Raw genomic sequence first — 12,064 nt, 5'->3', positions numbered from 1 at the left:
AACTAAATCTATTAAAGAATATAAAAGACCAAATTAAACCTAAACACAAATAACTTCATCAATCCAAATATAAACCTTTACAGCAAGCTAGATGCAATCAATTGCAACTATGGAGGAGATCAGCTAAACCAGCAAGACAATAAAGCCTTTGATATGATTTTTTTGTAGACTTTTAGTTAGTTATTAGAATATAAAACATCATTCCAAATTTTTTTGTGGACTGGTTTTAACTATATGTTAGGATGTTCAATTATTTTTAGATTGATTTTATGCGGCTATTATTTGTAGTATAATGAAACTTATATTTGTAATGAGGTGATTGTTGGCTTGCTTTCACATGAAACTTTATAATGAAACTTATATTTTTTAATTAGTTGTGTTAAAATATATTTTATATTATTTTTATGCTATTTCAATTTCAATATATTTGATGAAATTGCATGTAGTAATACATAGTTCTATTGTCTTTTCCTTTATCATATCTTTTCAAATGTCTTTGGTCCTTTATATTTTTAAATTGTTAGGTCTAATTTGATTTTTTAAGTTCCCACTAAAGTTCAATTTGTTTCTGTCATACGTAATTAATAGTCAATTCAATTTTTTTAACATTGACTGTTTGGGATTTAACGAATAGAACCATATTGGGTAACTTTATAAATATAATGACTAAATTAGTTTTTAGAAGATAGAAGAGTAAAATGAATCTATAAAGAATAAAATAAAGAACTAAGACAGTAATATATCCTAATTTTTTATTAATAATGTCATAATTTAAAATTTTAATTAAAAATATTTATAAAACTAATGGTATAAGTGATAATTATATTTAATGACATTACTCATAAATTAAAAAATAATGAAATAAATTTTTTTAACGAGCATGACTTAAAGTTTTAGTAGCTCAATAAATACACCCTCTTCCATATAAAATGAGTGTGGCTCCTTCATAAACTCTAATAAATTAAGGGTATAAAATAAAATTATCCATAAATGTGTTTAAAAGTAAACTTATGTTTTCTTACACTAAAATAATACTTTAATTCGTTTCTTATATTTTTCTGGACCATAATTCGATATATTTAATGTTTTTACATACTCCTTAATTATTTAATATTTTTAACAAGAAAAATTATAAACTAGAAACAACAGTCGTTAAATATTATATGTGAAAAAAAAATATATTACTCACAATCTGTAAAAATTAAAAAATTTGTAACAAAAAAAAATACACCCGGAAGGATTATATATATTAATAACTAGTATTTTTTTTATGTAAATTTTTTCGATTAACATATATTGACAGATAGTATAACATTTGACGAGGCTAATAATTAAAAACATGATAAAGAGCCAAAACTTTTTGTTCATTAATTTATTTTACAAAGTAACGGCTAACGAAAGCCAGTGTTATGGATGTCTTCCATGTAGTGAATTCACGCAGATTTCTCATATATAAAACTTACCTCTCTCTCACCTCTTCTGTTGTCAAGCAAGCCAGATTTTCTATTTGATTTATTAATATTTGAACTCTATTTATATATATATGATTAACCCGATCTATATCAACTGAGTAGTGTAAGGTTGATGAGGTGGTATTGCCGGCATCTTAGAACAAGGGTCATAACCACTCTTACTTTGTTGGCTTTGGTTATCGATCATGTTCTGTGCTTCTCCAGTGAGTGAGGAAATGGCTGAAAACAGTGCTGCTTTGAGAGAAGGATCTTTGGCTATAGCTTCACTCACAACATCCACCAAGTCAAGGTTTTTCTCTGGGGTACTTAGCATGGTTATTGGAAGCATAGAATTGACCTGAGGGTGGCCATGCAGTGAAAGAGGGAACGATGGAGTAGTAGTGGCTCTTTGGAATTGCATGTAGTTATTGTGGGGTTGGGTTAAGTCCAGTGTTACTGTGGGACATGTTGCAGACTGGGAGAAAGTGGCCACAGCAGTTGGGGAAATGTTGGATGGTGAAGAAGCTGAGAAGAGGTGTGGATTTGGTATTGGTATGATATGTGAATTGCTTGTGATTGAGCCAGAAAGGAACATGTTCAATGCAGCTGATGTTGAGCTTGCCAAAGGTCTTGCTGCTGCTGGTAGTGGATGGTTATGGTTCCCTTCATAGCTTGTGATGAGAACAGTCTCATCCTTAAAACACCTTTGCACCTGTTACATTTAAAGCAAATATCACCATAAGTAGTGAATTGTGAACCTTAATTTGCACCTGTTGTTACACATTTGCTTTATCTTCTCTTGACCACAAAATTTATAAATGTTACCAGTATTGGCTAAAATAATTAGTCAATAGGTAATGCTAGTGTAATCAAATACCATAGTCATATATTATTAAGGGCATGTTTAAATGAACTTTTATGATTACACTTCTAAAAGGAAATAAAATGAGAAAGATATAAATGAAATAAGATTTTTTATAAGCTAAAGTTTATGAATATGTTAGTTTGTAAAAGATATTTTATATATCTTCTCTAAAAAAAATTAAAAAATAGTTTATGCATATATTAATTTTAGTTTAAAAATCGAAAAACTTAATTTATTTTTTCTACATTTTTTTTCTTCAAGAAATGCAATTAGTAATTTATCTAAACATACACTCTAATTTTATTATGAGCCCACAAGGTTACTAAAATTAGGTGTGCATGGCTTGAAGAATAAGGAACTATAACTGGACGGAAAGGTTTCATCCTTTTCAGTTATATATATTATTACATTAGATTGTCAAAATTTTAGTCACCAAATTTATTCTTTAATTAAAAAAATGTTTTTGTTACTTTTATTTTTTATTGATTTTCTCACACAATTAATCCCTTTTAAACACTTAAATTATGGTTAAATTAATCTTTTAAAGATGCTTCTTACCACACTAGTATGCTACGAAGGCTAATTAATATTAGAAGTAATCGTGTTGGTCTGTTGGAGTTGGTTTAGCTGATATATGCCGTAAAACTTTAGTCAATATACTGAAATTTCATACCAATTGATTCCGGGTGGTAAAGGCTAATTAATATGCTGAAATTTCAAATTTTCCCTTCAGGGATTTAATATGTTACCAAATCAAACATTTTGAGGAACTAAGTTGGTAATAAAGTCTTTAAAAGACTAATATGATGACAATTTAATTTTTTTTTAAAAGAATAATTTTGTAACCATATTTTTAAGACTACTGTACATATGTATAACTTTACATCAAGGGCTTTTGTAAACTGGATTCAAGATTCTCCTTTCTATGACAGTAATGATATAATTTATATGAGGAGAGATCCGTTTATTCTAGAAGTAAGTTTATTTAAACTTATTCTGTTTAATAATTCATGCTTTATATCAAATTTCAATGATACAACTGTTGAATTTAAAATTTTTAATGCACAGATTAAATCTACAAATTTTTAAAAAAATTTGAAAATCATTTAATACTTCGTTTCATTAATTCAAATTGACGAATAATCATAAAAACATGTTATCCGTCAATTTGAATTAATGAAACGAAAAATCAAATGATTTTCAAATTTCTAAAAGACTAGTAGATTTGATCAATGCATTAAGAACTTTAAATTCAATTATTCGATCGTTGAGATTTGATATATAACATGAATTATTGAATAGAGTAAGTCAAAGTAGACTTACTCCTAAAGTAAATGAATCCCTTCTCAATTTATATATATTGCAAACACTACAAAAAAATATTATATATAATGACATATAAAATATGTTATCATAGATACAATATATGTATGAATATATAAATCTATTTGACATATACTCACACATAATTAATTTAGTTAATTCTAAATAAAATTTAACAACATATATTATGTATTACTATAATTTATATGCTTATAATTTTTAATAATATACCAACATATATTATAATTTCAATATAGATAAATACAATTTTTAATAAGAGATATCATATCATCATATAATGTGTATCAATATATAATAATTTTTTCTTATGGGAAGTAACAAGTAAGAATGCAAAGTGAAGTGATAACAATTAAGAAAATATAAGTATTTCTCAATGAACCTGCTTACGAACTGGACATGCAGTTCCCATGCTGCAACGGTAGTAGGCTCGGGGACAAGGGTTTCCTTTCGCTGTCTTCTGTCCATATTTTCTCCATTGACACCCATCACCGATCTGAAACATTATTAAAATAACAATTATAATGCATGACCATGTAATTCCTCACACTGATTATTATACTTACTTTACGCCCTTGTCTTTTTTCCTTCACACGTGTTATATGTTTTTCTACCATAAATATACGTAGGTCTATATTTGTTTTCATCTTAAAAGGAGACTGTAAGTAATTAAGAAAATATAATTCAGACGCATTTGATGCGAAATGATTATCCTTTGAGATTTTATAAAGTGTTGATGACTATATACTTTTATATCAATAATATATTAAATATATATATATATATATATATATATATATATATATATGTTTACATTTTTATTGATTTTTTTTGGGTCTTTGATGATATATCTCATAGACATACATATGCATAACTGTTAAGTTAATTCTTAAGTTGATAGTCAAAAAAAAATTCAGTTAGGTAATAGACTATGTATTTTGATTAGGTGACTTTTAACTTTAGAATTCAAACTTTTGATATTATAATTTTATTTAAGGTGACAGTTTTTTTTTCTTCATGAAAATATTCGTCTGATGACCAATAACTAATCAAAATGATAGTTATTTAACAACACCAACAACAAAAATAGTTCAATATGACACGTTATTTTCATTTTCAATTAACTAACGTTGAGATTGAGTACTATGATCTTTTGTAAAATTTAAAAATCACAATAAATATGTTTTTAGTTTTTAAACTTTTGCTAATTTTGTTTTTAGTTCTTAAACAAATTTTATTTGATTTAAAATTAGTAAAAAAAAATATTTAAAAATAAAAAAAAATAACAAAAGTTCATGAATTAAAAACACATATAATCCTACTATAAGAAAAGAAGAGATAATTAAGTGCATATTTTGAACTGAAAAAGGAGGTTTATAGGAAAATGATTCATGTGTATGAAAGCAGTAATGTGAAAAGTGAAATGAAAAAACCACTTAACTAAAAAAGGGAAAAAGTATTTATATATCAAAATGGTACATATACACTATATGGTACATATATTCATGTGACATATGTTACTCTACATATATATCATATGTTAATCACATGTATGTTGTATATATCACTGTGTCAAGAAAATAAAATTATTTGGCAGAAGAACTTAAGAGATAAATTACAATTCTGAAAACTTCTTTTGAGTTTTATTAAAATTAAATACTAAATTGAGAATGATATATAATTTCAAGGATTAATTTAACTATTTATTCATTTTAATATTATTATATCATAAATTGTTAGTGTAAGAATATTAATTTTTATAATAATTACTTTAAAAGTTGATTGGTAATCATGTAATAATATATATAATTATATAGACAACATATGAAAATGAAACTCATTTTATTAGTTATATTTAATTTGAATATTTTAAATATATAAATATTATATTAAATTAATTAATAATAAAAGTATGTTGTTAGCATTGGTTGATTTGCAATCGTGCCGGCCGGCCAGGTATGATTATCAGTCAACATAATCTGTCAATTATTATAAGCTTATAAAATAATAGTAGAAGATTTTATAATTTTAAAAATGAATCTGCACCTTTCTACTTCAAATATGATGTCTAATTTAGTCACAAAACTTTAAGTACACACAGATTAGTACACATTAAAGTTAATAGAATATGGTAGTGAAAAATTCTTTCAAAATTGACAAGAATTAAAACGTGTTTCACATTAATTAAAATGAGATAATGATAAAAAAAAAAAAAAAAAACCATGAAAAATGATAAAAAAAAATAATAATAATAAAAAAAGAGATAGAAATACATACCAAAGAAAAATCTGATCGTGCTCTTATGGAAACTTTAGCTCTCCTGCAAGTAGCCTCTAATGCTTGATCTTCTGTGTGTTTTGGTTCATGCGATGTTGTTTGGCTTTTGATTTCACCTTCACCATTGTACTTATCACATGCAACGTTTCTTCCTAATATTTTCTTTTCAATGTTTTCAGCTGAGGCACGTGCTTCTGTGTTGCCGTCTAAAAGTGAAGACTCACCAATATTCAAAAACTGTCGAGTGTGTAGCATTGGTTTCTCCTCATCTTTTCTATTTCCCTTCAAAATTCATGTGAAGATATATGCAACGTTTTCCTCTTTAATTAGCTTGTTCATATAACAAAATATAGTGCAAACATCAAGCTTCAAAGGTTTATAGTTGTACACTATCAATAATTATTTGTAAAAGAAGGTTTTAAAAAAAGGAAAATTTCTACTTTTCTTAATTGAGGGATATCAGTACAATTAGAATTACCAACTTTATCCTAAATTTGTTATTTTTAATAATTTATATAAAATTTATATTTTTGAATTATTTTTATATCTTATTGGATATTTTATCTTTCCATTTTCTTTTTGAAATTATGTAGCTATTTTATTTCCATTACATATGCTCTAGTTTCCTTTATAATAATATCATTGTATACTTAAATAGCTGAGTTTTAATAATTTGTTAGCATATTTTTGTCTTTTCGTCTTATATTTTTGAATTTCTACGTTACAAATTAATTTTTCACTTCTATTATTTGTTAGTTCGTTTATTTCTTTTAATATTTTTATAGCATTATTACATCTTTATAATTTTAACCTTTATAATTTTGTTCCACTTTTTATTATATATATATATATATAATTTAGATTATTCATTTTATAATTAAATTGGTTTTTTAAAAAAAATTTATTGATCTACACAGAAAAAAGTACCAAAACTTCTCTATTTTTAAAGGTACAGCAACTCCCTTAAAAAAAAAAAAAAAAAACTTCAATAAATTGTAAAAGTTGAGATTTTTAGACTCTTCACAATTGCATTTTGGTAATATTAAGAATTGTGATTAAAACACAATTGTGACAATATGAAACCTTAATTAGTTTTATCAGCCACAATACTAAAAGAGTCCTGATTTTTCTTTCAACATTTTTGGGCTCTCATTTTACTCCCTTTTCTACTTCTCTATAATAATTTTGTCAAATGTACACGTCACGACAAGAACAAGAAAATGTAATACTTTTACTTTTTAATTTTGGTCATATATAATCGTAGCTTATCTGTTTGTCTTTAATTCCTGGCACAGCAGTTAGACTTACATATCTTGAGTTGTTGACTAAGTAAAACCCTATTGCTTTCAGCAATTATATAAAATTTTGAATCAAAGATAATAATAAGAAAAAAAATGTACTATACTGATCAAATAAGCATATATGCAAAACAAAATTGAAGTCAAACTTACCTGCGAGTCAAGATTTTTATTGAGAGGTGATGATGAAGATAATTGATGCTGCTGAATCTCAAAAAGTATGCGATTCTTAAGAGCAGTGCAGTGTTCATTAACCTGATTCAGCGTAGCCTTTAAAATCTCATTCTCCTTCTTCGCTTCCTCAAGCTTTATTCTCAGCATGCTCATCTAATTAAGAGCCACTCACACCCAGAAAAGAGACTTATTGATCATGTCCAACATAAGGGGCATCAATAAAATTATGCATATTAAAAATAACACATAATATTATTATTTCTTTATCATAAGGTACCCCAGAAATTAATACTACTCACTTGGGTAATGGTTGGTCCAGAGTTATTCAGGCTCAAGCTCAGAAGAGTAGATCCAATCTGCACAATTTTTTTATCCATAATTAGTTAGAAAAATCATTTAATAACTTAAAATTATATTGTATAGTGATTTGTGAGAAAATCTGATCATCCATACACAGACATATACATATGATTCATCTAAAAAAATTACGGATATAAACAAAAAATATATGTGAAAAAAGAGAAAATTGAAATAAGCAAGGAGAGACCAAGGTCAACTGTCTAAACAAGATTTTGCACATCATCACGATTGCAAGCGCAATTATAGTCACATCGATGATATTTTTCCTTGATTGTTTGCAATATTAAGGTTTTGAAAGAATTATGATTGCAACCACAATTTAAAAGCTTGCTAGAAATTAAGCAATAAGAAACTTCACATATTGCAAGACTTACAGTACTATGATTGGAGGGTTCCTCATCTTGCAGCAATTCTTTTAGCACAACTTTTTCTTCCATTTGTAGCCTTTTACGCTGTGTAAACTGGTGATATCAGATATGCAAATATAGTTGGTGTTTTCTGAGTGAATATGGTTTCACACTTTCACTCCAGACTTTAGATTATTCTTATCTAACTTTTGAAGCATATAAGTATATAGCGGGTGCTGAATGCAGCGTTTATGGACGAAATTTCTGCACTGTACACACCATCGATATGGTCCTAGTTAAGTCTAATTTTCTAATAGTTTGTTTTGCCATATCTGAAATATTTAATTCCGTTTGTTTATTAAATAAGTACTTTTCTACATTAAAGATAAAAAATGACCTCAAGGGGTGGAGAAACAGGCAACAGAGAAAAGAGGGAGAAGGTAGCAAAGATTTAAAAAAATATAATGTTACCCATATAATAAAAATTGTACAATAATTTACATAACATTATTTTTGTGTTTATTATTTTTTATTATTTTATTTATTATGGAAAAAGATATTAATAATGAAAAGATTGACACAAAAATAATATTGTACAAATTGTTGTACAATTTTGTTGGATGTATAACATTACTCTTAATATACATATATATATATATATAAAAGATGCATTAAATAAATATGTTTATTTTAAAATATACACTACTCATCCCTAAGAATTTCAAACGAGAATATCAAATAATTTAGCAAGAGGTGTTTCTTAATTTGTTTTTATTTTATTTATAATTAAAGAACGCTATGTGACATGGTTGAATGTAGATCTAAACCCTAGTGTTAAGGATCAGTGAATAACTAATATATTAAGACAGGTGTGACTCTTTACGATGAGTAGCTGCCTTTAAAATATAATGAAATTAAGTAATCTCAGTAGATGATAAAATTTATATTTAATATTATGTTCATATGAATAATAAATATATAATAAACGTGTGTTACAATATTAATGGTTGGTTTTTTTCGTAATACGTACTACACATACAAATCAAAATTGAAAACGAAATAATTTTTGAGTAATATACTTATTAAAAAGCTCATCACTAAAATTAATTTAGACCCTAATTTTAGTAATGGAAAAGCAATATTCCCATTACAAAATTTGGTTACTAATGCTTATGATTTTTGTAGTGTCAACTATTGAGTTGAAATTATTTATTTTACCTAATTCACTTTAAATCGATCAAATCCTAAACATTAAAGTCATTCTTAACAAAGTAAGATTGTTGTTTGCATAGTTTTTAGTTAGTTATTTTTTTTTAATACTAAGAAAAGTTACAAAATAACAAAAAAGATTCAAACTTCAAATTTTGTATATATTATTATTATCATAATAAGTCTTTTTATCATTAAATTGACTTTAATAATTCATACAAATGGTAAGTGTTTTTTCCTTTCTTCTCCTGTTTTTGAATAATATGTTGCTTATTAATTTCCATACACGTACAAGCACGTCTCAAGAGAAAATTTCAACATTTCTACAGAAGTATCCAATCAAGGAACCCATGTGGCAATATGTTCTATGAAATTCATTCATAAAGGGGTGTGTCTCACGAGATCTGATCAGTGTCTCTTTTATAATATGTTTCATTTGTATTTATTACAAGGTCTTTCGAGGGGTTGAAACCCTAACATTACATGTCTTTAGATTATGCAAAAGAGCAAAATCATATTATTGTAATGTAAGTCAACTGTGGAAACGTCCTCGTTCTCACCAACAACAATGAAATGGACAAATTGGAATTCTAGATTGCTTCGTTTCCCTTCATGCAGGGAAAGGAAAAATGAAGGAAAAGACAAGAATAATTCCATATCCAGCGTGACTCAGGCAAGCCCTTCCTCTATTGAAGAAATTTATAAGGCAACAAACGAGTGTCCAAGGCGATTGAAATCAAAGGGAAATTTCGTCTTCTTTTTAAAAGTATTTCTATTTAATATTAGTGAAAAAGAGACATGTTTTTATTAATTTGAATGAAAAATATAGAAGTTATGTGAATAATAAGTGGACATAGAAATAAGATTGACTAGAAACTAGGAGTAAAAATGAGAGAAAATTTTCTAAAAATAGCAAGAAAATAAATAAAGATAATTAATGATAAAATTGTCTCAATAAAGTGGAGCTCAAAAGTGATTAGTGGTAAATACATTTTCTTTATATATTATTCACTATTTACAATTTTCATATATATTCAAACAAAAATAAAGATCATTATTTTTTTTAACTCGATCTCAACATATATAGAATGCTATTTGATGACAGAAATCCAGCTATTGGATACACATATACGTGCTGGCATCAAGGGAGATTTTGTCTGAGATTTTCAACATTTGGGAGCCATCACTACTAGTATTTCTCTTATTACATACGATTTTTCTTGCGAATTTTTCATAAAAATTCCCAAGAAACGTTATTCCTACAAATTTTTCTGCGAAATTTTATCTGTAGGTAATATTTTTGTGGATAATATTTTTTTGCGAATTTTAAAATTCGCAGGAAATTTTCCTGCGAAATTTCTTGCGAAAAAAATTTGCAGGAAAGTTTCCTGCAAAAAAAAAATTTGCAGGAAAGATTCCTACAAAAAAAATTCGCAGGAAAGTTTCCTGCGAATTTTTTCGCAAGAAATTTTGCAGGAATATTTTTTACGAAAAAAATAAAGAAATTACTATAAATTCTATATTTAAATATGTTTTTAGTCCCTCAAATTTAGGGTAAATCTATTTTTTATCCCTCAAATTTAAAATTGTTGTTTTTAGTCATTGTAATTTCAAAAAATCTTAATTTAGTCCTTATATTCAAATTTTGTTAAGAAATTTATCAAACATTATTGCATAAAATCTACTTATTGGTGTCCCTATTAGTGAAAATATTACATTAAATCTGGATGATATTGCATAACTGTCTTAATTAGTCACTTTCAAACATGTTATTGGTGACCTAAGGGACTAAAACAAGATTTTTGAAAATTACAGGGACTAAAAACAATAGTTTTAAATTTGAGGGACCAAAAACAAATTTATCTTAAATTTGGGACTAAAAACATATTTAAGCCTAAATTCTATTAATAAGTTGAATTCATCCGAAGCATTTGTTTCCATGCCTCCAACATGTGATAATAATCTTTTAAATTCTAAGATGGTAGATTATAAGTCTAACACTCAACCATATAAATCAACTTGTAAGGTAAATATTGTCCTAACTTATATACTCTTTAATTGCTTTATTTTCAATCGATGTGGGACTTGAAGTTTTTTTAAAATATTAAACTTATAAATTTAAATATTTTTTTTATTTTTCCTGCGGATTAAAATTTGCAGGAAAATCCGCAGGAAAAGTTATCTGCAAAAATTTTCTACCATTTAATAAACATTACTTGCAAATTTATTTTTGCAAGAAAATCTGCAAGAAACAAAATAAAATTCTTACAATATTTTTTGCAAATTTTTACCATGGAAAAAAATTTCTATGATTATTAAAATTGTAGCAAAATTTGTAAGAAATATCTGTAAATTATTTTTCGCAAATAAATTTGCAAAAAATTTCTGTGAATATTTTTTTGCAGGAAAATTCGCAAAAACTTTATGCGAATAATTTTTTGCAAGAAAATTCGCAAAAAATTTCTACGAATATATTTTTGCAGGAAAATTTGCATGAAAATAACATTTTTCTAGTAGTGCATTTTGAATTTCGATTAATATCAAATCATGCATATATTTCTATGCAAGATGACAAAAATCTTATTATATTTGGTCTCATATCCTAGGCTTGAATTAATCTCATGATTATGACTACGTTTAGTCCATAGAAAAGTGTCATTTTTTTGCAAATTTTCCTGCAAAAAAATATTCGTAGAAAGTTTTTGCAAAATTTCCTGCAAAAAAATATTCGCAGAAATTTTT

At 26.3% G+C, this 12,064-nt stretch overlaps 1 protein-coding gene across 2 annotated transcripts; it reads right to left on the bottom strand.

Moving 5' to 3' along the window:
- Window positions 1-1,345: 1,345 nt before the first annotated feature.
- LOC109788080 (putative WRKY transcription factor 47) lies at window positions 1,346-8,425 on the bottom strand. 2 transcript variants are annotated; one of them, XM_029269169.2, is made up of 6 exons: window positions 8,141-8,425; window positions 7,706-7,762; window positions 7,386-7,573; window positions 5,935-6,216; window positions 4,040-4,153; window positions 1,346-2,163 (listed from the first exon to the last, which is right to left on the bottom strand). In XM_029269169.2, the coding sequence occupies exons 3-6, from the start codon at window positions 7,557-7,559 to the stop codon at window positions 1,558-1,560; spliced, it is 1,176 nt and encodes a 391-aa protein (XP_029125002.1). In that variant the 5' UTR covers window positions 7,560-7,573; window positions 7,706-7,762; window positions 8,141-8,425; the 3' UTR covers window positions 1,346-1,557. The 2 variants fall into 2 exon arrangements, with proteins under 2 accessions (XP_029125002.1, XP_020202307.1); XM_020346718.3 differs by having other exon boundaries at window positions 7,386-7,559.
- Between the last annotated feature and the right edge of the window lie 3,639 nt (window positions 8,426-12,064).

This window comes from Cajanus cajan, chromosome 1, assembly GCF_000230855.2.
Source record: "Cajanus cajan strain Asha chromosome 1, NIPB_CcT2T_4, whole genome shotgun sequence".
NCBI classification, from domain to species: Eukaryota; Viridiplantae; Streptophyta; class Magnoliopsida; order Fabales; family Fabaceae; genus Cajanus; species Cajanus cajan.
Note: the sequence above shows the minus strand (reverse complement) of the source record. Positions and strands in the feature narration are given on the sequence as shown.

Excerpts from the sequence above, each read along its gene's own strand:
- LOC109788080 (XM_020346718.3), bottom strand. The coding sequence starts at position 8,203 with ATGGAAGAAAAAGTTGTGCTAAAAGAATTGCTGCAAGATGAGGAACCC. Across the intron at positions 4,154-5,934 it reads CACGATCAGATTTTTCTTTG|ATCGGTGATGGGTGTCAATG; the intron begins GTATGTATTTCT and ends ATAATGTTTCAG. Across the intron at positions 2,164-4,039 it reads CATGTCCAGTTCGTAAGCAG|GTGCAAAGGTGTTTTAAGGA; the intron begins GTTCATTGAGAA and ends TAAATGTAACAG.